The sequence below is a fragment of the Leucoraja erinacea genome, chromosome 7, assembly GCF_028641065.1.
Source record: "Leucoraja erinacea ecotype New England chromosome 7, Leri_hhj_1, whole genome shotgun sequence".
Taxonomy (NCBI): domain Eukaryota; kingdom Metazoa; phylum Chordata; class Chondrichthyes; order Rajiformes; family Rajidae; genus Leucoraja; species Leucoraja erinaceus.
In genome coordinates this window covers 9,458,534-9,485,223 of record NC_073383.1, presented here as the reverse complement: position 1 = coordinate 9,485,223, position 26,690 = coordinate 9,458,534, and the positions used below count along the sequence as shown (strand labels likewise).

Genomic DNA, 26,690 nt, shown 5'->3' with positions numbered 1-26,690 from the left:
AATGCCGTGCACTTAGATTGCATAATTGCCACTTGCTATGGCATTGCATCGCCAAATGTAGTTTTAAATCCATGAAGGCCAGTTTCTGTTATTTCATTAATGACATGATATAACAGACATAGTTCTAATACATTACTAGTGTGACAATGTTTACTGGCTTCAACTATTCTATGCAAATAAACATGAGCACATCAGAAAAGATGATAAATGGCTCAAGAAAAAATAGAAAGATAAAGACATAGAGTCGAGAATGAGAAAAAAGAGGTACAGTAATAAGGAGACAATATGAGACACAATGGATCCAGTAATTGAACTTAAATTTAACTTTGTGATCAACTTGACGGTTTCATATTAATTGAATACAAATATTTAAAGGTGTATTATACCAGTCTGGAAGAATAAGCCAGAGTTTCCAGTCAACTGTCACTTTATTCCTCCATTGCAACTCTGCTCTATTCTGTCTTTAACATTCTTCCATTGAAGACATCCATAACTAAGTAATGTTGGGTATGTTTGCCCTCATTTCACAGATGCAGTGGTATCTCCCTGTTTATTTTATTTTCTCTATCCCTCAATAACAAGTTATTCACGTGATTGTTACCTATATAAATTAGTCTTGCATGCTCTCTGAGACATTTTCTCTGTTGTCCCCACACCTCCCCAACTCTGCAATTTAACACACTTGGTTTTTTTTCCTTTCAAGTTCTGATTAGTGCTTATCTTCTCACTCCTACTGCTTGGCCTGCAGTGCGCTTCTAACATTCTGGTTCTTGTAGTATTTAATGTTCCTCAACAATAACTAAATTCTACAAATAACTTGAAAAACTACAAATTCTGCATTTGAAAATAACAACAATGTACAGAGAAATTAAATGTGGCTCTTTGTTAAACTTTGTCAGCTAATTAGATCTATGGTTATTACTACGGAACAAAATCCTGAACAGAATAAAAAAAGCTAATTGCTCAAACTGCACAGTGTCATATTCAAATCTTAGACTTGTTACAGCACAGGAAGCTGTATGGCCCATCCAGTCTATGTTAGCATAGTTCATAAATATTGTTTTTTTTAACATTGTAGCAAAATACATACCATTGTAGCTCATAAAAATGGCACTTCAATTGATAGCTTCTTGGGAGTTGATAATGAAACTTACTTTGTTATGCATGCATTAAGAGTCAATCTGTCAAGATAGATCAATTAGTAAGGTGTAACAACACTCACGTCATAAAATTATGGGTGTATTAATATGCAGATAAAACAAAATATATTTGCTCATTCACAGTTCTGATTAACTTTAAGAACAAGAACCAAAGCCCTTACTGAGTGTTAACTAAATTTGCGCTATTGGTTAAATGCTGTTGAGGTTGGCAATGTGTTCCTGTGACTGATAGATTTCACTCAAAGCTAAGGTCCTGGTAAGTTTGGCAGAGCATTGCTAAGCTTAGTAGAACACCTATGCGGATGGAGAAGCCCTGAAGTTAGGCGAATCCTAGTGTAGCAGATGCAATAATGGTGACAACAGTAACTGAAAAGGGTTAAAGTTGGTAGCATCAATAAAGGACAGAGGATTTCTGCTGAGGTTAATAATGTTACTGAGGGGAACACAACTGCTGAGAATTATCTTGTTATTGAAGCTGATGGAGCAATACTGAGGCTGATAAAGAATTGGAGGTTTGTAAATTCTTGATGATACTGTTAGAAATGTAAAGGCATGTAAAATATTAGTAGAGACTGCCAGAAAATATAGGAAGCTAAAACGTGGAGTTCTGTTGAAGGTAAAATGTTATTGAAAATGGCAAATTGGTACTGATGTTGCTAGTTAAGAATCTGCAACTGTCACTAAAATGGAGTTGGAACATTGATAGAATTATTCCAAGGTTAGCAGAATATTCCTCTGCAGAGGGATTGTTAGATGTAGTGGACCAAAATTTGTAGACTGCCATTTAAGTTGGTATGCTGTTTACTGAGTAAGACAGACTGTCTTTGCAGCTGACAGACCACCAATGAAGTTGTTAGACTGCCTTTGAGGTTTGGAAACTGTAATTAAAGTTAGTTGGGTTAAACTACGTGACTATTATTAAAAAGCCTCAATTATACTGATGAAAGTGACAGACTGTGGCTGCAGTTGGACGATTGCCACTGAGGGAAGGGAGGATAGAGACAAGCAGGTACTGGAGGAATGAGAGAGGTCTATCTTAGTTACTGGTGCAATGAGAGGACTATCTTAGATACTGGAGCAGTTAGAGAGGGCTATCTTATTTACTGGAGCAATGAGAGAGGGCTATCTTATTTATTGGAGCAATGAGAGGTCTATCTTAGTTACCGGAGCAATGAGAGAGGTTGATCTTAGTTACTGGAGCATTGAGAGAGGACGATCGTAGTTATTGGAGGAATATCTTAGCACGAGCAATGAGAGGGGTCTATCTTGGTTACTGGAGGAATGGGAGAGGTCTATCCTTAGATACTGGAGCAATGAGAGAAGTCTATTTTAGTTACTGGAGGAAAGAGAAAATCTATCTTAGTTACTGGCGCAATGAGAGGATTATCTTAGATACTAGAGCAATTAGAGAGAACTATCTTAGTTACTGGAGCAATGAGAGAGGACTATCTTGGTTATTGGAGCAAAGAGAGGTCTATCTTAGTTACCGGAGCAATGAGAGAGGTCTATCTTAGTTGCTGGAACAAGAGCAATGAGAGAGGCCTATCTCAGTTACTGCAGCAAAGCCGGCTGTATCTGAAGCTATTGGAGTTATGCTGGTGGGAAAGTGCTCGGCTGATGCGGAGAGAAGTTAATACTGAGTTAGTGAACTGTCCCTGGAGCTGAGGGAGGCACTGGTCCGCGGTGCTGCAGTTGTTAGGGTGAGGACCGTGTGCTGGTGCCGTCGGCCATACCCGCTCCACCTCTGCCTGGCCGCTCCTCCCGCGTCCCCATGGCAACGCGGCCTAGCCCCGCCCGCCGCTGTCAGCCTCGGCTCTGCCGCTTCCGGCTGCTCACCAGCGCCTCATCTTTGCTCACCAGGGCCCGTCCACCGGCGGCTGGAAGGTAAATAAATGTCGCTGCGGTTCCCAGGGCCCGGGGCTCCCATTCTCACCCGTCCGACCCTCCTTACACCATCCGCAAACTCCGAGTTTATTCTGATTAGGAAAGAACTGCAGATGCTGGTTTAAATCAATGGTAGACACAAAATGCTGGAGTAACTCAGCGGGACAGGCAGCATCTCTGGAGAGAAGGAATGGTGACGTTTCGGGTCGAGACCCTTCTTCAGAGTTTATTATTCTCAGTAGTCTGCTACTGCTCCCTCCCTCCGTCAACACCCTGTTCCATTGCAGTCTCATCTCCAGCACCCTGCTACTTTGCAACCATTTTCAACCGCCCTGTACTGTTACAATCCCACTTTCAAGCTCCCTGGACCACTTTCAAGCATCCTGTTTTATTGCAATCCCACCATCAAGCATCCTATTCCACCGCAACCTCATCTCCGGCACCCTGTTCCATTGCAACCATCTTCAAGCTCCCTGTAGCATTGCAATCCCATTTCAAGCATCTTATTTTATTGCAATCTCTTCAAGAACCCCATTCCATTGCAACCATCTTCGAGCATCCTATTCCATTGCAAGGTTACACAAAAAAGCTGGAGAAACTCAGCGGGTGCAGCAGCATCTATGGAGTGAAGGAAATAGGCAACGTTTCGGGCCGAAACCCTTCTTCAGACTGATCTGGGGTGGGCGGGACAAGAAAGGAAAAAGGAGGAGGAGCCCGAAGGCTGGGGAATGGGAGGAGACAGCAGGGGGACTGAGGAAGGGGAGGAGACAGCAAGGACTAACAAAATTGGGAGAATTCGATGTTCATGCCCCCAGGATGCAGACTCCCCAAACGGAATATGAGGTGCTGTTCCTCCAATTTCCGGTGCTGCTCGCTGTGGCCATGGAGGAGACCCAGGACAGAGAGGTCGGAGACGGAGTGGGAGGGGGAGTTGAAGTGCTGAGCCACCGGGAGGTCAGCTTGGTTATTGCGGACCGAGCGGAGGTGTTCGGCGAAACGATCGCCCAACCTCCGCTTGGTCTCACCGATATAGATCTGCTGACATCTAGAGCAGCGGACGCAATAGATGAGGTTGGAAGAGATGCAGGTAAACCTCTGTCGCACCTGGAACGATTGCTTGGGTCCTTGAACGGAGTCGAGGGGGGAGGTAAAGGGACAAGTGTTGCATCTATTCCATTGCAATCCCATCTCCAGAACCCTGTTCCATTGCAACCATCTTAAAGCTCCCTGTGCCATTACAACCCCATTTTATTGCAATCCCACCTTCAAGAAACCCATTCCATTGCAAACACTTTCAAGCATCCCATTCCAATGCAACCCCATCTCCAGGACCCTGTTCCATTGCAATTCCACCTTCAAGATCCTTGTTCCATTGCAAGGATCTTGAAGGTGGAATACTGTACACTGACAATGACAATTAAAATTGAATCTGAATCTGAATTTCACCTTCAAGATCCTTGTGCCATTGCAATCCCGTTGGCAAACTCCCTGTGCCATTGCAATCCCTTCTGCCACAGTTATCTTGCCCAAAGGTGAGTTGCTGCCTTTTCACTGCGTGAGACGCCAGTTCAATTCGTGCCAGGACAGCTGACGAATTGACATTGCATCAGGAATAAAATGCTCTACCCAGCACAATGATCAGAACTCAAAAAACTAATTTAGCTCACTAACATATTTTAGGGAAGGAAGTTGTCTCGCTCATCTCCCCACTATGCTCTGGTAATCAGTGACCCCGGACCCTCCGGTATCATTGGCTGTTTTAAAAATAAGGCACAAAGTGCTGGAGTAACTCAACGGATCAGGCACCATCTCTGGAAAACATGGATAGGCAACATTTCGCATTGGGACCCACAGCAGGAATCACAGAGGAGGGCAGTGAGATAGGGTCTTAGAGAACTCCTGTTAGAGAACCTCTTCAACAAAGGCATACTTTGAGAAGATTTTGCAGTGGATCAGTAAAATGGAGACACACAAAGTGCAAATGCTAGTTAACAAATACATGAAGTGCTGTAGTAACTCAGTGGGTTAATCAGCATATCTGGAAAACATGGTTAGGTGATGTTTCAGGTTGGGACCCATTGGCCCTGTGAAATGCCTCAGCAAGCTACTCCGTACATTGATAATGTTTTGTTGGTGAAACTGTCCTGTGAATGAATGTTTTGATAGCAGTTCCTGACACATGCACACTATTTCCTAGCTACGATCCTAGAATGTCACCAGGAGCAGGACAATTTCCACGCAGTGTGATAACTGCGGCGTGGTGTTGAAGGACTGAGCAATTTCATTTTGCATTTCATAAATCAGATGAATCAGAAATATCTATAGAATAAAAAAAACCTCAAACCTTTTTGTAAATATGTGCATTGCTTAAAATATTAGTGACATCGCAGAATGCTGATTTCACTCCCATCATTGGGAAGAAGGTACAGGAATTTGAAAACTATAACCTCCAGGTTCAAGAATAGCTACTTCCCAATAAGGATCAAGCACTAATACTACATAACACTAATCTCTATCATGAACTATGGACTCCCTGGTTTTACTAAGGGCTTTGGGTTGGGGTTTTTTGCGCTGGCATTTGGGTTATTGATTTATTGAATTTTTGTTTATTATATATTATCTATGCAAATTATGTTTACTGATCTGTTATGCTGCTGCAAGTAAGAATTTCACTGTCCTGTTATTTGTACATATATCATTTAAACACACTTGACCCTCTTGACTGCAGGTTTAAACAGCAGAATACATTGTGCAGATACCATGAAGGCTATTATTCTCGCTGCTGGCTATGGCACAAGGTTGAATCGTGATCTACAAAATGATAAGAGTGGAGATTTCAAGCATCTTCATGGTATCCCTAAGCCCCTTCTACCAGTAGGACATCAGCCACTTATCAGTCATTGGATGACAACAATAAACAAGATTGATTCGATTGATGTAGTTTATGTTATCGTACGTCTACATTTTGATCTTTTCTGAAAAAAATGATATTTGTTTGGACTACAAATGTTTAGCTACAATTAATACCCGACTACGCAGGACATAATTTTAACATTTGTAGATGTCGCAAAACTTATAAATGTAGCAAGCATCAGGTAAAATAGTAACATGATTGATCATATGGGTTTGAAGAGATTGCTGATGCACGTCTACTGCAGAAAAACGTCTGGATGCACGTTGGTGAAAGCATGAAAAAGAACTATATTAGCAGATTTGCACAATTTTAAGAGGTACCGCAACATGAAGCCTGTGTGAAACCTTTGATGATGGTAGGATTCTAGAAAAGCCGCTAAACAGCATATTTGGCTCCATAAAAGGGGAATAGAATGCAGTAAGGTTTACATTAATATTAAATGCAAGTTAGGGCCCACATATAATATAAAGGGAGTCAAAAAAGGCCAGATTTTTCTCTGAGGAAAATTAGGGATGACTTATTTAGGATCAATTTTTTATTCTGTTAATCTTATTGAATAATGTATATAAATTCCTACAGCTATGTTCTTTATTGCTGATAACCTTTGCAGACAAATGATCTCTATTATGGACATTTTGAAGATTGGGCAAAGGAGTTCCAACAAGTTAAAGTTGTAAACGATGGAACAAGAAGCAATGAGGTGTGTATACTCCACTAAAGCCAAAATATTCAATGATATGGAACTGCTGTCTTTCAAAAACATTGGATCGCCTATAGAAATTGCAAACACTTTTCTGACATTTAAGAATATGAAACATTCAAGTGATAATTGTCTCACTTTAATTCCTTTGTAAAAGTGAAAAATACATTCAAATAATATTTATCAGTAATGATGATAATTAAGGTGAGTTTTAAATGCAATTATTAATTAATTTTCAAATTTAATTCTCTTTTTGTATAGAGTAAAGATAATGCATGATGAGACCATTAGAAAATTGTAACAAATTCAGATGTATAGATTATGTCAAATGTATTATTAATGTCCCAGAGCCAGTTTTAAATGCTGGAGCTTACTACCCATATCTCAGTTCATGCCTACAAAATAAGTTTGACTGCTCCTCTATCCAATAAGATTGCAGTGTTCTACTTAAGTGCTACTTTTATGTTCTAATTTAATTCCACGATATCTCAAAATATATCCAGTTCTACCTTAAACATGCAATGATAACATCTTAAGTGTTCAGCACTCCCCAGCCCTCCGAAGGCTCACTCCCCTTTAAGCAGTTATTTTTTCTCATCTCTCATTCTGAATGGCTATCCCCTTATCTTGAGACAGGACCCTGATTCCAGATACTCAAACTAGGGGAGTATAGACCGTACATTTACCTTATCAAATGTAGTAGTTGTGAACTTACCTTAAATATATATTTTTGATTAGCAATTATTATTCTGACTGAAGTTAGAATAATGGCTAATAATAGTCTTGGGCTCATTCCATTGCACTGAATTTCTGCAAATTTTAAATACAGGTCAAAATGAATTTAGCATATCTCAGTTCTGAAAGTAACTTTTTTCTTAAAGTTCCAAGGAAAGAAATGTCTTTATATTATGGTAGACAAAAGTGCTGGAGAAACTCAGCGGGTGAGGCAACATCTATGGAGCGAAATAAATAGGCAATGTTTCGGGTCAAAACCCTTCTTCAGACATATGATTTTCATTTATAAGCTAAAGTATGTAACATTGTTTGTTAAAATCTTATATTGTATAAACCCTTTACAATTTACAAATTTAAGAAAAAGTTATCCTGTCAATTTTTTTTTTTTAATTAGCTTATTTTATTCATAGGAACGTTTGGGTGCGATTGCTTGTCTTCAGCTGGTCATTACTCAATTTAACATCATAGATCATATATTGGTCTTAGGCGGGTAAGCAACAATGAAGAATATATTGATTAGGCATTAAAGTTTTAAAACAAGCTAAATTACTTCATATATATATTTGGCATTGATTTTAATTTAACATATACACACATGCTTCTTGCAGAGTATCCTAAAATTTAAAATGAATGATCCTATTGCTGTCATTATTATATTGCATTAGCTAACAACACCAGTAGCCTGTGATAAACAATTCAATGAAACAAAAAGCTGATTATAAAACTCTAGTTTGTTTTATACCATTTATTTTGGTATAGAGGAAAGGTTTAGAGGCATATACGCCAAACGTGGCAGGTGGACTGGTGTAGATGTGGCAGCTTGGTCGGCATGGACAGAAGGGCCTGTTTCCATGCTGTATGACTATGGTTGTATGTTAGAGGGTGTTAGTGGAGGGCTGTTATTCAGATTGGAGGCCTATGGCTGGTGGTGTGCCACATGGATCAGTGCTGGAACCATTATTGTTAGTCAGCTATATTAACAATGTTGTCAATGCGGTTAGTATGTTTACAGATGACAACAACATTTATGGCATAGTAGACATGAAAAGGGTTATCAAAGATTTAAAAGGGAGCTGAGGGATAACTTTTTTCCATGCAGAAGTGGTGGGTATATCGAACAAGCTGCCAGAGGAAGCTGTAAAGGCTGGTATAATTTGTTTAAAAGATTATAAACAATAGGTGCAGGAGTAGGCCAACCGGCCCTTCGAGTTAGCACCACCATTCAATGTGATCATGACTGATCATCCCCAATCAATACCCCGTTCCTGCCATCTCCCCATATCCCCTGACTCCGCTATCTTTAAGAGCCCTATCAAGCTCACTCTTGAAAGTATCCAGAGAACCGGCCTCCACTGCCCTCTGCGGCAAAGTGTTCCACAGACTCACAACCCTGTGTGAAAAAGTGTTTCCTCATCTCCGTTCTAAATGCCTTACCCCTTATTCTTAAACCATGGCCCCTGGTTCTGGACTCCCCCAAGACATTTGAACAGGTACATTGGTAGAAAAGGTTGAGGAATATGGGCAGTTGGGTCCAGCTCAGACTATGTTGGTTAGCATAGACAGGTTGGGCCAAAGGGCCTGTTTCTATGCTGTATAGCTTTATGACGGGTGGAATCTGCTTAACCTATGCAAATATTACTTAGACATCCATTACTATCATAATGGATCATTACTATCACAATTTTATCTTCCCTTTTCATCAAAACGTTACCATCCATTTTTCTTTGCTTGATCTAATCCTCTTTGGTGGGGTGGGAGATTGCAATCTTCACGTGGTCCGCCCTGTTTCGACGAATGCAATCAACCTGGTGTGCACAATCAAATAAGATCAAATAAAACAAGTTGTTCCACAACTTTAGGCTGTGCACGCCATACGCAAGAAGAGATCCTCTTTGGAAACATATTAGCCGGCTGTTTTTGACACTGATTTAAATTCTGGAATTTCCAATCTATCATTTGTCTGGAGGTAGTAGATTGCAAGTGGTCCACCACCACCTTTCTAAGGGTAATTAAGGATGAGCAATATATGCTGGCCCAGTCAGTGATACCCACATCCTGATAAAGGAATAAAATAAAAAGGAATCTTAAACATTTCGACAATATGCATGAAAGTAGATGTTGTTAAGGGGATTAATGAAACAAATGGATCATAGCAACGCTTTGGATGCCACGAAAAGCTTGATCAAAGATAGGTTTTGAAAATGAAGAGGGAACTGAAATGGAGGAACTGGAGAGGAGGGGTGGGGTGAGAGGGGGTGGAGTTGGACAGATTAGAGAAAGAAAAGAAAGAGGACATTGAAAGATTCTACATGCAAAGTCAATAATTTTCATTTGGAGCATCTAAGGGACTAGAAACCAATTAAGGTATGGATAACAAATCTTGGTCAAGATCAGAGAATTTAACTTAAGTTGAAATATGCGAAAAGGGGAGTAGAGTTGTGGAATAGTTATACAGGCACAAGGCATTGGGGGTTCAGTATTGATGTGGATAGAGAACTGGCTGGCAAACAGGAAGCAAAGAGTAGGAGTAAACGGGTCCTTTTCACAATGGCAGGCAGTGACTAGTGGGGTACCCCAAGGCTCAGTACTGGGACCCCAGCTATTTACAATATATATTAATGATCTGGATGAGGGAATTGAAGGCAATATCTCCAAGTTTGCGGATGACACTAAGCTGGGGGGCAGTGTTAGCTGTGAGGAGGATGCTAGGAGACTGCAGGGTGACTTGGATAGGCTGGGTGAGTGGGCAAATGTTTGGCAGATGCAGTATAATGTGGATAAATGTGAGGTTATCCATTTTGGTGGCAAAAACAGGAAAGCAGACTATTATCTAAATGGTGGCCGATTGGGAAAGGGGGAGATGCAGCGAGACCTGGGTGTCATGGTACACCAGTCATTGAAGGTAGGCATGCAGGTGCAGCAGGCAGTAAAGAAAACGAATGGTATGTTAGCTTTCATTGCAAAAGGATTTGAGTATAGGAGCAGAGAGGTTCTACTGCAGTTGTACAGGGTCTTGGTGAGACCACACCTGGAGTATTGCGTACAGTTTTGGTCTCCAAATCTGAGGAAGGACATTATTGCCATAGAGGGAGTGCAGAGACGGTTCACCAGACTGACTGATTCCTGGGATGTCAGGACTGTCTTATGAAGAAAGACTGGATAGACTTGGTTTATACTCTCTAGAATTTAGAAGATTGAGAGGGGATCTTATAGAAACTTACAAAATTCTTAAGGGGTTGGACAGGCTAGATGCAGGAAGATTGTTCCCGATGTTTTGGAAGTCCAGGACAAGGGGTCACAGCTTAAGGATAAAGGGGAAATCCTTTAAAAAACCGAGATGAAATGGAGAATTTTTTTCACGCAGAGAGTGGTGAATCTCTTGAACTCTCTGCGACAGAGGGTAGTTGAGGCCAGTTCATTGGGTATATTTAAGAGGGAGTTAGATGTGGCCCTTGTAGCTAAGGGGATCAGGGGGTAGGGAGAGAAGGCAGGTACGGGATACTGAGTTGGATGATCAGCCATGATCATATTGAATGGCGGTGCAGGCTCGAAGGGCCGAATGGCCTACTCCTGCACCTAATTTCTATGTTTCTATGTTTCTAGGTACACCACCGATTTTCCAATACCATTGGTTCCAGAGCCTTGCCGAATTATCCATTTTGCCGGACCAACAGAGATCATGTAATAATAATAAAACAATGCACCTCTGACCCACTAATTCAACCCCTGCCATGTCTCTAAAGCACCATAGACTGCTATAAACAATAATAAAGAAATAACAATTAACAAAAAAAGTAAACAATTAACTCTTAAACAGAGCGTGCAATGCTCGTAAGGTAGTCTAGATTAAACGAGGTGGCAAACCATAAATTGCCGGAAAATCGGTGGTGGACCTGTACTTGGTTGGAGATGAGAAAAAAAACTGCAATAATTCACTGCATGTTTAATAGGTTGGTCTGGTTTTCACATTGTCTCCTTATTTTTCACAGAGATACATTGTTCTACGAGGACTTCAGTCTTTCGGATATCCTTGCAAAATTTGATGAGCTGCAGAATATTAACTGCGAAAGCAATTTAGTTTTATCATACCTATGCAAAGATGAAGGTCAACACAAAAATTTATTGCAGATTGTTTCTTTCTTGAACTGATCTTTGAGAAAAACTAACATAACTTCTTCTGTCAGCAGAAACAGGAAAGGTTGGCATTTTAGAAATAAATGAAAAGTTCCAGGTTACTGGATTTAAAGAAAAACCCCATTCCACAGAAACGACATCTCGCAGAGCAGTAAGATTTTACTATTTCTTAAGCGGACATATCTTGACCACATATCGTTTTTCTTTGGAAAAGATGACTTCGAAAGCATTATTTCATGGCTTGGGCATTCTTGCAATTAAATTAACCTTTGACTTTTTGGTTACAACATTTAGCGCATTCAATACTATTTTGCCTAAATGAATATTGACCCGAGTTCTTTATCCACTTTAATTTTCTTTTTCATAGTGCCCGTGCTTTTACATATATTCGAAAAGTACAGTTCCATTAATTGAAAAATTTCTTCAAGACAAACAGGTGAGATGGAATTAATGAAATTATGTTAAATCTGTACCTTTACTGCTTTTTTTTAAATTGTTTTTTTTCCCTTTTTCCTTCCGCCCACAATATTTAATATGTAAAAGAATATGTGATTCTGTTCCATTCTGTTTGTAGTTTGTTTAGTTGTTTGTTTGTTTGTCTTTTTGCACAAAGTCCGCGAGCATTGCCACTTTTCATTTCACTGCACATCTCGTATGTTTATGTGACGAATAAACTTGACGACTTGAAATCAGAATGAAAAGCATTTAAGTAATTATAACTGGATAAATATCAGGCAGTTATCAAATTGAAGTAAAATTGTATCATTTAGCTATTAATTTGGCGTTTAATCGTTTTATGCAAATAATATTCTAGTTTTGAGCAGAATTTTTATTTAAATTTTCCTCTTTAATTTGAAATAATAGAGCATGTACCAGTTTCATATAAACAAGTTCATTGCATAGTTCAAATGTGCAGTAAATATTCCAAATCTAATTAGTTATTTGAAATAGTCTTGATTACATAGATAGTGGAGGCTACATTGAAAACATATGCTTGCATCAAATGTGCTGATGACATCAAAATACAAAATGATCCAAAAAATCCCAATGAACTATTTTCCTTCCACTACATTTACCATTTATAATTTCTTGGCAAAATACAAGTCATTTATTTCAGCTATTTATAAAATAAAAACCTTAATTGAAATTTTATTTTTTAATAGAATTCACCATTGGAAGAAAGAGATGCACCTGGAAATTTTTTACTTTGGGTCCACTCAAGGTGAGAGTGCTTCAAGAAATTATTTTTAAATATCATGCCATATTACTACTTTTGCCTTTTGTATTGCAGGAAACCAGTGTTCATCCATCAGATATGTGGCCGATTTGATGTTGGAAATCTCCCAATGTACACTGAATGTACAAAATATTTCCAGAAGTCCTGCAATACGTAATCTGATTGGAAACCTGTTAGTCATTATAGTGAAGCTTAAAAAAAAAAATTGGTAACCATTTCTTGATAGATTTCTTTTTAACAGGCCTCGAGAGTAAAAACAAAGAAATGGTCTGGCACCATATTTTTAATAAAACCTTCAGACTTCGCACATTCCAAGTAATTAAAAAAAAATATGAAGTATTATTGTTGCTTTGAGCAAATACAAACCAGAAATGCAGTTATAATCCTCTCATTTTAGTTAGATTGAAAATGGTGTATTTCATTTTCAGACGATTAGTGGTAGAAAGTTAAATAATGGGATATCCTTAGCTATTAAAATAATATTTGTATAACATTTATGAAGCAAAATTCCATAATCCTTATTCTTTTTGAACGATGCAACCGTAAGGTGTTTGTAAATGACATCAATCACTTGTATGGCAATTGGCATCAAGTAGTATATTGCTCAGGACGAAACATTAAACTAGTGTTAACCTGCTTTATTTCAAATGGTCTTCCTCGGAGATTTTGTAATATGCATAAGGTTATAGCAACAATATTTTTTTTCAATTTGCTTTGAAATTGTTACTTATTGCTGATATTATTTTAGAACAGGTTACATTATTTACAAAGTAATTTGAAATGAAAATCAGAATATTTATTTGCAAATTCTTTAAGTGGAATTGACTGGAAAATCTCTAGATTTGAGATGTCGACATAATTTAAACTATTTTTGATATCATAACCATAACATCTAAAATAACTGCTTCACAATTCTTAGCTTTGTTTTATTAAAATGAAACACTTTATCATTACATTGAGAACTGTAATAGGTATGTCTGTAGTTTGCAATGTTTAATATATTTGTGCCAGTCTGGCAGGTGCCAGATCTCATGTAATTTTTTAGATCAAATAAAATGGTACAATATTTATGCTCTGCTTTCTTACCTTTTAGTATCCATGTGAAATTAAAGGAAACTAATAGATGCAAAACAACTTGAAAATAATAAGTCATTTGTTTTCATTTCCAAAAACCCATATTGTTGCAATATTTACTAATTGATATACTTTTGATGACAGCATGAAGGAGCTAGCAATGCCTACCCGCCACCACATTGCTAATGATGTGCTTTTGACACTATTAGGAATAATACCATAATTATTGAAATCATCTAAATTCCACATGAAACAATTCAGGAAATTTACAATGCACAAAAATATTGATTTTTAATGGTTCAATGGTTTGCTAAACAGCAGTTAAGGATTGGTATACCACAAAAAACTCAAACTTCATCTAACTAAAGATACAGTTTTCAGATGTGTCAGTGGAATTACTTCATAAGGAGCTTGAAATAATATCAGTTATTAATTTTAGCCAAATTCAATGAAAGCTGCAGAGTGTGGCCTATGAAGATGTGCTGGATTACTGACAGCTTTGGTACTTCTGCATTAAAGTATGCCTGTACAAACTTAATCAATGTTTATCTTACTACTGCAAAATCTGAACCGACAGTTCATGCATGCTGATTTTGTAAACTACTATATGTATTGATATTGTGGAGCAATGCAGTTGACAGCTGTAAATTGAAAGTATTTTAACACTATTTGAGGGGTGGGAGATTGCAACCTTCACGTGGTCCGCCCTGTTTCGATGAATGCAATTAATCTGGCGTGCACAATCAATTAAGATCAAATAGAACAAGTTCTCCTACAACTTTAGGCTGTGCACGCCATACGCAAGAAGAACAAGAACACTATTTGGCATATTAATTGAACAGTAAATAATGATATTACTTTCATTTCCCAGCACAAATTGTGTCGGGAAATATTTTAAGTACCATTTATTTTTAAATCTTTGGAAATATGAAACTGGGTTACATAATTACCTGATGTTAGCCTGAAAAGATAACATTATCTGTTTACAATAGAGATACTAAAATGATACTCAAGTTCTGTAATGAGTTAACTGATATATTCGTGTCACTCATGTCTCAAAATGTCGAGGTATCTTGACCAAATATTAAAACTCAAGTTACAGAAAATAAATATAAAGGTGTAGATCTTACATTATCAGTTAAATTCAAGACTAGTCATTTTGCCTGGTCAAGTATATTTAAGTAATTTCTGTCTAAATTGGTTTGTAGTAACCGCTGTAGGGGTTAGTATTTTCTAGCTGTTTGTGGGGAAAGAAAACAAAACAAATATGCAACTATCGTCATTTTAAATGTATGTATCTATATAACTGATATAACTATCCTCCATTTTTGTTATTATTTTGAATTAATGGAACAAACAGCTTCAAATATTATAGCTCTTTACCTTCCTGGATACCTTTACAGAAAAATAACAATGACACCTAATCTACCATGTTTTGCAATAATCTGCTACATTTATCAGAGGCCTTTTCTTTATGATTTTCCATCTTTGATATTCTAGACCCAAACTGCATTGCTCTCTTTGGGAGAACAGCAGATGCAGACAGACCCAGTTCTTTTGCAGCTGCCCGTAGAAGCAGCTTCTCGCCAATCCCACGAGCTAGAGTCAAATCTGCTTTTTCCCAAACAGGAAGCGAGTTTAGAAAAGAAACAACTGTTTCATCCAAAAATGGAAACCTGAAATGATACAAATATTAATAATTTTATTTGTATATAGAATTTCTTGGTCACATGTTACTTTTACAATTTTTCCCTTGTTCAATATGAAATATCACTGGTCCTAACAAAGGCTGGTCATTTTATTTTACAACATAATGTACTGGCAACTTGAATTAATTTAGTACTCGAATACAAAATGTTGCCAGGACTAGAGGATGCGAGCTATAGGGAAAGGTTGAGTAGGCTGGGACTCTATTCCTTGGAGGGCAGGAGGATGAGATTATTGAGGTGTATAAGATCATGAGAGGAATAGATCGGGTAGATGCAGAGTCTCTTGCCCAGAGTAGATGAATCGAGGACCAGAGGATAATGGTTTAAGAAGGGGAAAAGATTTAATAGGAATCTGAAGGGTAACTTTTTCACACAAAGGGTGGTGGGTGTATGGAATAAGCTGCCAGAGGAGGTAATCGAGGGAGGGACTATCCCAACATTTAAGAAACCGTTAGATAGGTGCATGGATAGGGCAGATTTGGAGGGATATGGACTAAACGCGGGCAGCTGGGACTAGTGGAGCTGCGACATGTTGACTGGTGTGGTCAAGTTGGGCCGAAGGGCCTGTTTCCACACTGGATCACTCTAAGACTCTAAAAGCAGTGAAAATTATGAGTAGTCAGATAAACCAGATTGGGAGAGGGATGGAGAATTAAAATGGTCTATCACTGCACAAGGCATAATGTAAGTGTGAGGAACAGCACCTTGTCTTCTGTCAGGTCTTCTCCTTATTGATTTGTCCAGCTTCAATCAATTTCAGATTTCTAGCATCTGCAGTTTTTTTTTCATCTTTCTTTGTCTGCGTCAGAACTGGCCATTTCTGCTGTAAATCACTGTTGTGAGATATTGGCTCCATTTCTCTCTCCAATGACTCAAATATGACTTGCCATGCATGTCCTATAGCCCAGCTATCTGCACATATTAAGCTTTTTTGGTTGCATTACCACTGCCCATCTACCTCTTTAACCAAAGGTTGACACATCCCATCTCCCTCCACTTTACCTGCAGCTTAAAACTAACTTGCTTTCTCTTTCCTAGCCTGATGAACCAACCTGAACGGTTTCTCTTTCCACAGACGTTGCCTGATTCGAGTGTCTCCAGATTATGGAAAGTTGGCAAAAACTAACCTTGCTTCTTTCCCGTGATCCCCAATGACTCTGTCATCTCTTCCAAGGTTACGCGAGGAGATGCGACCAAGTTCCATCTCCAGTTCTTTGACCAGGCCTTCAAAACCTGACATTTTATAGCATATGCGGTGACGAGAATAACCTGCAAGTTGTTCATCAGCACCGATTCCAGTGAGCACTACCTGAAAGCAAACATTTATACAGCTTTTATTCCCAAATATACCATCTGATAAATGAAAATCCACACACAGCCCATTCAGGAAGCAAACTCTATACTCTGATTGTTTTGAAATCCTGATGGTTTAGCATCCAGCTCAGTGGGGTCACTGATTCCTATGCTCCTATTAACACACCAGCTTTTCTGAAGCTTTATGATACATGTAACATCCAAAAGTGAATAAGCGAGTTCAGTATTCCGACTGCGCATGCCCAGGTCATAGGTCACTCGCTATAAACATTGTTGGGAGCTGAGCTGCTGTGTGTGTACAGACTTTAGTTTCATCCGTATTTTCCAGCTTTGATTCTACTAGGTAAGAAAATACTGCTTTCAAACTAAGAATTAGTTGTATTTATTGTTCTTTTGTACAAAGCTACGATGATTTTGTTGTTTTTATCGCTTCCTGCTTCGGTGAGTGAGCAAGATCGTGCTGCTGCGTGTGTGCAGGCCAGCTTTTCCTCGAGTTCGAGGTCAGGCCCGGGTCTCCGGCGCTGCTAAGTTGCTGCTGGGCTGTCCCCTTCCCCTCGTTCCTGTCCGGCCCCGGCATGCAGCCGGAGTGGGGGAGGGGGGCGTCGGCTGCACCTCTCCTTGTCCAGTGGCTATCGGTTGCCCCCTCTGTGCCGGCGGGGACCAAGCACCAGTCATCAGCGGGGATGCACATGGGGGGGGGGGGGGGGGGGGTAGGGCTGCCGGGGGCGCAGCGGTTCAAGCAACATCTTTGGAGAAGGGTCTCGACCCGAAACGTCACCCATTCCTATTCTCTGGGGATGCTGCCTGACCCGCTGAGTTGCTGCAGTGTTTTGAGTGTATCCCCATTGATGGCTGATGCTCGGCTTTCGTCGGCTCCGGTGGGGTTGGCTGGCGACCACTGGGTGGGACAGGGGGTGCGGCCGGCGCCCCCGGCCTGTCGGGGAGTGCGTTCCTTGGGAGTTGGAACAGGGTTGGGCTGGAGTTGGCGCTTCTTCTCCGCGCTGGCTGTGGGCCTGGGGCCGCCACTGCTCCGGGCCGGTGTCCCATCAGTCTGGGGCTGCCGGTTGGCCCGGTGGAGCAGGCGGAGTTGAGCTGGGGTTGGCGCTACTTCTCCACGCTGGCTGTGGGCCTGGTGCCGGATGAGTCCCGTCGGTCCGGGATCGCCCGGACGTCTCCGGCCACCCACACAGGCGGGGATGGGACACTCGAGGGGGAGGGGGGAGATAGGGACGGTCCAGTAGTGGTCCGGCAGCTCGGCGTCGGGAACCCGGGTTGAGTCCTGGCTGCGGATGAGGTGCGAGTTTGTGTGCGCACAGCAGCCGAGAATGTCTCTCCGCCGGTCCAGTCTCTCCCCTCTCTGACTCGTATCTGCCCCCCCCCTCTCGCTGTTACACCCCGCTCTCCCGCTACCTGGCACCCCCGTTCCTCAAATTAAATATATTTTTACACATAAATTATGAATAAAGATAAGAATTTATATACAGTTTATACAGCCATCGCTTCGTTCGCTTTTTCTTTATCGCGAATCACCTTTAACAAATCCCATGATTCCTTGCGTTTTTCGGAATACCAAACTCGCTTATTAAAAAATGTCGTAGTATTAATTGGAATAACAAAGAAACCTGCCAAGATAGTATAACTGCTTACCTTCGCAGTACTGATATAGGGCTGTGTTCTGTCTCCATTACTGGTGTTGATACCAATGCCTCTTGCAGCAAACCACACTGCACAGCCAATGCTGTCGTCTAAAACAGTGTCCAGAGGTTGTACCAATTGACTAATCCGGTGTTGTCTCATCTCTTTCAGTTCCTCTAAAGTGACATTAATTTCTATAAAATTCCAACGTCTGGAAGGATTTATAACTTGCAATTCTTTTAAACCTGACCGTCCAGTGATTCGGTCAGGCACGTTAAAAGCAGTCCTCTCTTCAATACTGCCACTGTCATTTTTTGACGTCTCTGCATCTGATACACCCGAAGTATTGGTTTGCTTTTGCTTTTGCTTTTTCTTTGAGATCTTCTGCATTTTCCTCTCCCGCTGCTCAAAGGCTACATTCAGTAGGTCAATGGGCTCATCTGGTGGAACATGACGGTCAGCCAAGGCAGACAGAACCATAGAATCAACACCCCCAGAAAAAAGAATGGCTATTTTTGCTTTATCAGAATCCATTGCATCAGCTACAAAATCAGATGGATTTTGGTTTCTTTGTAAAGAAAGCACTCGTCGTCTAACAGATTCACTTAAAACATCAATAAATTGATGGACTATTTTTTTCCTGTGTTGATCTGAAAGATACATGTCAATATTTGTTGCACAAGACTTCTTATCTGTACCTGGATCTGGAATACTGCAATTCATAGGAGTGATGGGGGCTGTGGGGGAAAGCTTGGATTCATTCAAAAGCACAGAAACAAAATTAGGAGGTTCTTCAGTGAACTGAGCTTCCAGGTGAGAAGCCGAGTCATATTCATTTGAAATATGTTTCCATGGATACCATGTTATTGCCAGCGAGCTGGCATTCGGTTGTTTCTGTAGGTCAATTTTATAAAGTCCACGTGCTGGCACCTCACGCCAAGGAACACTTGCACAAGTTGAGAGAGAAGCACTCACTGATACAAGGGTAAAGCAAAGATTATTAAACTGCCATAATAAACTCCGCCGGCCAAAATAGTCTCTGCCAAACCACAAGCAGTGAGTGGATGGTTGGTAGTATATAAAAGTCCATGGTCCTCGAATGGATGAAAAGACAGATAGAATGGCTTCTTCGTTGTTACATGAAGACAAATGTTGAAGGATAACCCGAGTGTCATTATCTTCAGGTTTAATTTCAATATTACCTCCAAACACCTCCCCATTCCAAAGGAGGAGATTGCCCTGAGCATCTTGCATGGGCTGTGGATTCAGGCATCCTCTCATATGCAGCACGTGACCGGAAAAGCAACAATTATAGCCCAGCTCAGGCACCACTCTGGATAATTGGTGACTGCAGTCAGGACCTCTCCGTTGAAGGCTTTCGAGCACTTCCTCTCCCAAAATAACAGGAACATCTTGAGGAGCTAAAGCTAACACACAACAAATTCCACACATTTTGTGCTTTTTAATTTATCCATATCAATTAATAGCATATATTTTGCCACTGCTTTGATTACTTCTTCACTTTCTCCCCAGTTTCCAGTTCCTGGTATTCCTTTTTCATTTCATCAAGGGAACCTGTAAAATTTCACTGTTAATTAGATTCTTTGGAGAGTATATCTAACCTTTTATAGCAAAGCAGTACAGTACACATTTCGCCAAACCCTTTCGCTTGGTCCGTCAAGGCCTACCAGATCTCCCAGTTGCTAACCACTTTAACTCCCATTTACCGAATGAGGCCACATGCAAATTAGAGGAGCAATACCTCATATTCTCGTTCAGTAGTTTACAACCCAAAGGTATGAACATTGAATTTCTCCAATTTCAGGTAACCTCTAAGAACAGCCTCCGTCCTCCTGCCCTTTCTCACCCATACACTCGCCCCTGTGCCCCACCTGGACTTGCACCTAATTCCCCCAGCTCCTTACATTCCTTCCTCTGGCTTCACAAATCACTAATCTTAAAACCCTTTTGTCTCACACCTTGTTTTTTTTAATCTCTGGCCTTTGTAGTACAATCCCCCTATCAACCCCCTCCCCCTCACCTGTTTACACCTATTACCTGCCATGTTTAACCCTGCTCCGCCTCTATTCCAGATTTCTTTCCCATCTCTTGCTACAATCAGTCTGAAGAAGGGTCCCAACCCGAAACATCACCTTTCATGTTCTCCAGGAATGCTGCTTGGCCCACTGAGTTTCTCCAGAATTGTGTGTCTTTTTTTTTTAGTCACTTTCACAGAAAATTTAATGCAAAGTAATATCAAATTGATTTAAGCTACATAATTATTTTATAAGGAAATTTGCAGTTTAAAAAAAGTTGGGGAAAATAGAAACTACCATCTTATTAAATTTATGATTCACACAAAAGAATAGGCAATACTTCTCACAGGCAAAAGACTTGCACCAAAGCTGGAAGTATAATAAATAAATTCAACACCAAGTCATGAGCATAGCATTATAATCAGAAATATAAGCACATTAACATGAATAGGAAAAAAAAAATACTAAATATTGTAGTGATTACTCAGCTTGTTCCGCAGATTTAGATATTTAAACACCTTTTGTGTCCAATATAATTTAGAAAAAAAATAGGTGCAGGAGTAGGCCATTCGGCCCTTCGAGCCAGCACCGCAATTCAATATGATCTTGGCTGATCATCCCCAATCAGTACCCCGTTCCTGCTTCCCTAACCCCCCCCCCCCCCCACATCCCTTGATTCTGTTAGCCCTAAGAGCTAAATCTGACTCTCTTGAAAATACCCAGTGAATTGGCCTCCTGTGGCAGATAATTCCACAGATTCCCAACTCACTGGGTGAAAAGTTGTTCCTCATCTCAGTCCTAAATAGCCTACCCCTTATTCTTAAACTGTGACCCCTGGTTCTGGACTCTCCAAACATCGGGAACATTGTTCCTGCTTCTAGCCCTGTCTAGTCCTTTAAGAATTTTATAAGTTTCTATAAAATACCCTCTCGTCCTTCTAAATTCCAGTGAATACAAGCCATTTCTAAGACATTTATAACAGATCATTAATTTTCTGAAAAATGTTATTAACTGCCTGTTACATTTATATCGGTTTCAAAGCAGTTAGGTACAGGAGAAAATTGGATTATTTATAACCTGCTAGATTTAACATGTAGACCATGTCAAGATTATAATTCAGTACCACTTAGTAATAAGATATTGAATTTCACATACTACATACAGTAATAGGAAGAAGTATTTGATTTTCTCAGATGAATGTGGATATTACATTACTTGATCCATCCCTGGCAGATGTAATAGCCATTCTTGAAGATGGCTGAAAGGGAGTTAAGGAATTGAGCAAACGGAAACGCATTTTTGAAACTGTGGATGAAAATTTAAGTGGAAGAGGGAATGCATGTTACACTAGCCTTAATAGATTTTGTTTTACCAATATAAAAATCAAGGAAATTCAGATTTTCCACCATTGTAATTTGTACATCACCTTCACCCACCACATTTTACGAAGCATTCTCAAAATAACTTACATTTACATTCACTCAGAGTCTGTGATCGATTTGCTACAAATAATATATTGCTATTGCGCTGCCTCTTATACACTTCCTGAAAAAGAATGGGTAAGAATTATCAACACAAAATGATTTATAGTTTTACTTTTTTAAAACAGCCATTTTGTTCTATGTAAGTAGCTGGCCTTTTAAAGAACTTTATTTAAATCTATTTTCCTTAAATGTGTTGAACTATGTTTCTACAATTCTTTTAAATAATAGAAAATCAAGTTTATTACGAAATCCTCCCCCACCATGTCTGAAGATCCATCAGCTGAATATACAGTATATTGGTGTAAAAAACTGAATAATAATCTTGTTCCTCAAAATCTCTCCAGTATTGTAAAAAAAAACACATATACAAGGAGAGAGATGGCCTACACTTGTTTTCATTACCTGCATTCATTCTTTGCCACCAATAATGGTGCACTGTGGCTGCAGCCTCTCCCATTTACAAGATGCAAAGCCCTTTCATCTTGCAACTCCCATGTGCCACAGAAATGTTGCAGCTTCTAGCAGCAGGAAGGGCAAGCTCAGCAAGCACAAAGAAACATCATCCACCTGAGATTTCCTCTAAATCATCACAACCATTTGGGTCAAAATCCTGGAACACTCCAAGAAATGCATTGCAAAGGATTGTTAATGGCTCAAGAAACCTGGCTCGCCAAAACTACCCAGGGTAATAATTGTTGGTGTTGCCGGCAATTATTACAACATGTGAATAAAAAAGAACATTTGGGGATAAAGTTGATGCTATCCAGGAGTCACAGGTTATAGGAAAGTTTCATGAAACTGCACAAAAGCAACCATTTAGCCTACTATTCCTGTGCCACACCTTTGAAAGACTCGCAATAGTACAAAGTGAATTTACAGAACACTTTGCTTTAAATGTCGAATAGGTCAGGAGGACATATTATTGGCAACAATGCTGAATACAAGATTCCTTATGCCAGTTTACCCGCCATACAAAAATCTGATTAAGTTACTTATTTTCCCTCCACCCTTAAAATTATAACCACCTGTGGATATGTACAATTCTGAAATGTGTTGTTTAACCTTTGGCAATGTGCACCATAGATCATGACAATCGATTTTTCTTCAGAGACCTACAAACTTTGCAGATACAAACAATCTTTTGAAATTTAACCTGATTTTTTTTCTTGTCTGAAGCCAAAGGACTCAACAATTGTTCTCAGCAAAGACCATGCAATGGCCGTACATCTGGATTATCAGATCATTCCAAACATTTTGTAGTTTGGAGAATTTTCCTGGTGTCTCTTCTAAATTCAGCTATTGCAAATTTCATATTGTTTACCATCTTTCTGAGCAGCATCTTCAATTTATAACATTTCTTAATATTATAGAGTATCATTGTGGTTGTGACAGAATTTAATTTTAAAGAACTTTAACCTAAGATTGATTTCATTAACTTACCCGATTTGTTTTCAGATTGGTGAGTTCATCAATGAGAACAATTTGTTCTTTTATCTATGAAAAAAAAAATTACACTGAATGGCAACGGGATCAAAGAATTTCAGTTGTATGTATGCGGCAGTTTAGCTTCCAAAATTCCCTTTACCTTGTGCCTTTCTTGCTTGAGGCATTCCTTAAAAAAAAAATCACTGACCAAGCACTTGGATTTTTTCTCTTGAATTTTAACTTACATTGCTTAATATCAAATTGCATTTGCAAATTCATCAGCAAACTGCCCAAGAAAATGTTATGTTACAATATTACATAGATACATAGAAAATAGATGCAGGAGTAGGCCATTCGAGCCAGCACTGCCCTTCAACATTATCATGACTGTTCATCCACAATCAGTACCCCATTCCTGCCTTCTCCCCATATTCCTTTATTTCGCTAGCCCAAAGAGCTCCATCTAACTCTCTTTTGAATGCATCCAGTGAATCAGCCCCACCGCCTTCTGGGTTTTTTTCCAGACCTGGTCCTGAATTATATTTGTTGGGAGTGCAAGATGCTGCTAAAGAATCATTCCTACGGCCGTTCTGTGTGTTTATTTAAAAAATTCACCCGACAAGTTAATCGCTGGAATGATTTTTAAATCAGCTTCTGAAGCCGTCATTGCCGACAACTGGGACGGATTTTATGGAGGACCAGGTAAAAGAAAGTTGTTTATTTTTATGTATAAAAGTGTTTCTTAAGATGTATTTAATTCACATTTTAAGTTGCGAAACTGTGGTTTTTTTCCCCCGAAGAACCGGCAGTGTATTTGCTGCCGATATGGGGGACTAAATTCACCGCATCCTGAACGTTCCAAATGGTCCCGTTCCAGTAAAACCCACTCGCAAACTGATTTAAATGGCCATTAATTTACAGGCCATTAATTTAAACATTAAATTCCTTCCATTTGGCCTACAAACCCATGACAATGAGATTTAAAAATGATGTTATATTCTGAATTCTTGTGTGAATGTTATTTGGACACTTAGGCTATTTAAAAATGTTAATCTATTCTTAAGAAATGGATAGATGTTTAGATCTAGTAATTGAATTTTGTAATTAGCTACAGTTGGGTAACTAACTAATTATATGCTTTAATTTCAGGTCATCCAAGTAAGATTGTTTCATATTTGTTTCAGAATGCTTCAATCTATAATAACTGAAAATTTCTTTCAGTTCTCATTAAATTTTAAGAAAGTTATCGGCTTTTAAATGTTCTCGATCACAGCTTTTGTGTTAAGTCAATGAAAAAACAATAGGGAGGTTTCACGGCAGTGGGGTCACGACCCATGACCCGTACTGTTGCTAGGCTACTCCAAATGGATTACACGCGATGTACTGCAGGTAGGCACTTACCATTGTTTCCAGCGTAGCGGGCCCGTTAAAACCCGCTGTCAATTTTTGCGCTGTAAACAATTATGGAAATCGGGAAAAGCGTGTGAGACATTTAGCATACTTCAGAATTCCAAAAGTGAGGAGAAATGACGGTAGCTGAAGGGACAACAACAGCCAGAGTGCTTGGCGAACATTGGTCGTTTGCTCACTGCATTTCATCAACAGTAAGGCATTATTTGTGTTTTTTCTTGATTCCTTTGGCATCTAAAAAGTTTCAGAAGTGATAAATCTGGCTGTAATTTTTTTTAAATCGCCCATGGTTCTCGTGGGTTTTTACATACAAAATGAAAACGCATCTGAAGAAAAATTTACAGCCAGATTTATCACTTCTGAGAATTTTTAGATACCAAAGGAATCAAGAAAAAACACAAATAATGCCTTACTTGATGAAATGCAGTGAGCAAACGCGATAATTCCCAATATTTTCAATGTTTACCAAGCACTTTAGCTGCTGTAGTCCCTTCAGTTCTCGCTTCTCTATACCTTCATTTCGCTTCACTGAATTCTAAAGTTGGGTACATGTCTCTCACACTTACCCCGACTCCCACAATTCGTGCAACCCCCCTATATGGAACAAGATGCCAATTTCCGAGTATGAAAATGGCCATAACTTTTTTAATACTGAAGATATGAAAGTGAATTAGGTGTCAAATTAAACTTCTTTTTATGCTTTATCTGATGGGATAAATTAAAGACTTAATTTTTAAAATCTCAAAATGTTGTAACATTGCTACGTCTTCTGAAAAAGGATTCCAACTCAAAACATCACCTGTTCATGTCCTCCAGAGATGCTGCCTGACCTGCTAAGTTACTCTATCACTTGATGAGTTTCTGCAGCAGATTGTTTGTTTATTGCTTCAAATTCTAGCAGCTGCAGTCTCTTGTGTATCAATATTTGAAACATAAATATCCAGATCATCCCCTAAATCCGAGGAATTGATCCAAACAGATTATAGATCCATATTTTTTTTTAAACGGACACCAAATGCTGGAATAACTCAGCGAGTCAGGACATGAGTTACTCCAGCATTTTGTGTCTATCTTTAATGTAAATCACCATCTATAGTTTCTTCCTACACAACAGGCCTCCCATGTGAAACATTAACCCTGCATCTCTCTCCACAGATGCTGCCTGACCTATTGCGTGTTTGCAGCATTTTCTGGGTTTATTTTAGATTTGGAGCATTGCACGTTTTTTCTTTGATAGTGAGATAAAAAGCAGTTTGCATCCTTGCAAGCAGCAGCGACTGCTGGGTCCGGGTTGCATTGGGATGATAACCATACCCCATACCTGCTTGCTCAGCGCTTCCCTCCTGGACGCCTCCATCCGTTCATCTCCTGCACCCACCACGTGGGACACCCGGAAGCGCTCCGGCCCAGCTCGAGCATGCGCAGTGAAGGCGATGTGGGCGACGGGCGCCCCGGCCGTCGCAGCGCCCTCGGCGGTCAGCAGGACGGGAGGAGTCATTACATCGGTGGCTGCAATGAAGCAGGAATGTCCAGCACAGTCAATGTAAATGATCAATTTCAAGAGTCAAGAGTGTTTTATTGTCATATGTCCCAGATAGAACAATGAGATTCCAACTTATTGTAGGAATAGAAACTGAATTGTGTAATGGAACAAAGCCTCGTAGAGCAGCCTTTCTTCTGAAGTAGAAAGTGAAAATGCTGTAAGCACACAGCAGTTAGCAACGTACATGAACAGAGCTTCGCCTTTTCACCTTCAAGAGCTAACCAAATTTCGTTTGAACCTCATTTGAGGTTCAAATGACAATAAACAGCATTGTATTGTAACTAGGAACCAGGAAA

The 26,690-nt window shown here is 39.7% G+C and overlaps 3 protein-coding genes across 5 annotated transcripts in view; 1 reads left to right on the top strand and 2 right to left on the bottom strand.

Annotated features, from left to right (window-relative positions):
* ankar (ankyrin and armadillo repeat containing) overlaps positions 1–2,773 on the bottom strand; it is a 99,007-nt gene extending 96,234 nt beyond the window's left edge. Inside the window, exon 1 of the mRNA XM_055637748.1 lies at positions 1,091–2,773. Coding sequence (XP_055493723.1) covers positions 1,091–1,093 — 3 coding nt within the window. The 5' untranslated portion in view covers positions 1,094–2,773. The remainder of the gene's footprint in view (positions 1–1,090) is intronic.
* A 162-nt stretch (positions 2,774–2,935) lies between these two features.
* zgc:136439 (uncharacterized protein LOC678627 homolog) lies at positions 2,936–13,898 on the top strand. The gene is made up of 9 exons (XM_055637747.1): positions 2,936–3,044; positions 5,773–5,996; positions 6,569–6,658; positions 7,804–7,883; positions 11,383–11,498; positions 11,581–11,678; positions 11,895–11,963; positions 12,691–12,749; positions 12,819–13,898. The coding sequence occupies exons 2-9, from the start codon at positions 5,805–5,807 to the stop codon at positions 12,919–12,921; spliced, it is 807 nt and encodes a 268-aa protein (XP_055493722.1). The 5' UTR covers positions 2,936–3,044; positions 5,773–5,804; the 3' UTR covers positions 12,922–13,898.
* A 205-nt stretch (positions 13,899–14,103) lies between these two features.
* Positions 14,104–26,274, bottom strand: asnsd1 (asparagine synthetase domain containing 1). 3 transcript variants are annotated; one of them, XM_055637745.1, is made up of 7 exons: positions 26,173–26,274; positions 23,457–23,510; positions 22,002–22,077; positions 21,695–21,790; positions 18,509–20,071; positions 16,675–16,856; positions 14,104–15,514 (listed from the first exon to the last, which is right to left on the bottom strand). In XM_055637745.1, the coding sequence occupies exons 5-7, from the start codon at positions 19,946–19,948 to the stop codon at positions 15,259–15,261; spliced, it is 1,878 nt and encodes a 625-aa protein (XP_055493720.1). In that variant the 5' UTR covers positions 19,949–20,071; positions 21,695–21,790; positions 22,002–22,077; positions 23,457–23,510; positions 26,173–26,274; the 3' UTR covers positions 14,104–15,258. The 3 variants fall into 3 exon arrangements, with proteins under 3 accessions (XP_055493720.1, XP_055493718.1, XP_055493721.1); XM_055637743.1 differs by lacking the exon at positions 21,695–21,790 and having other exon boundaries at positions 26,173–26,273; XM_055637746.1 differs by lacking the exons at positions 21,695–21,790; positions 22,002–22,077 and having other exon boundaries at positions 26,173–26,249.
* Between the last annotated feature and the right edge of the window lie 416 nt (positions 26,275–26,690).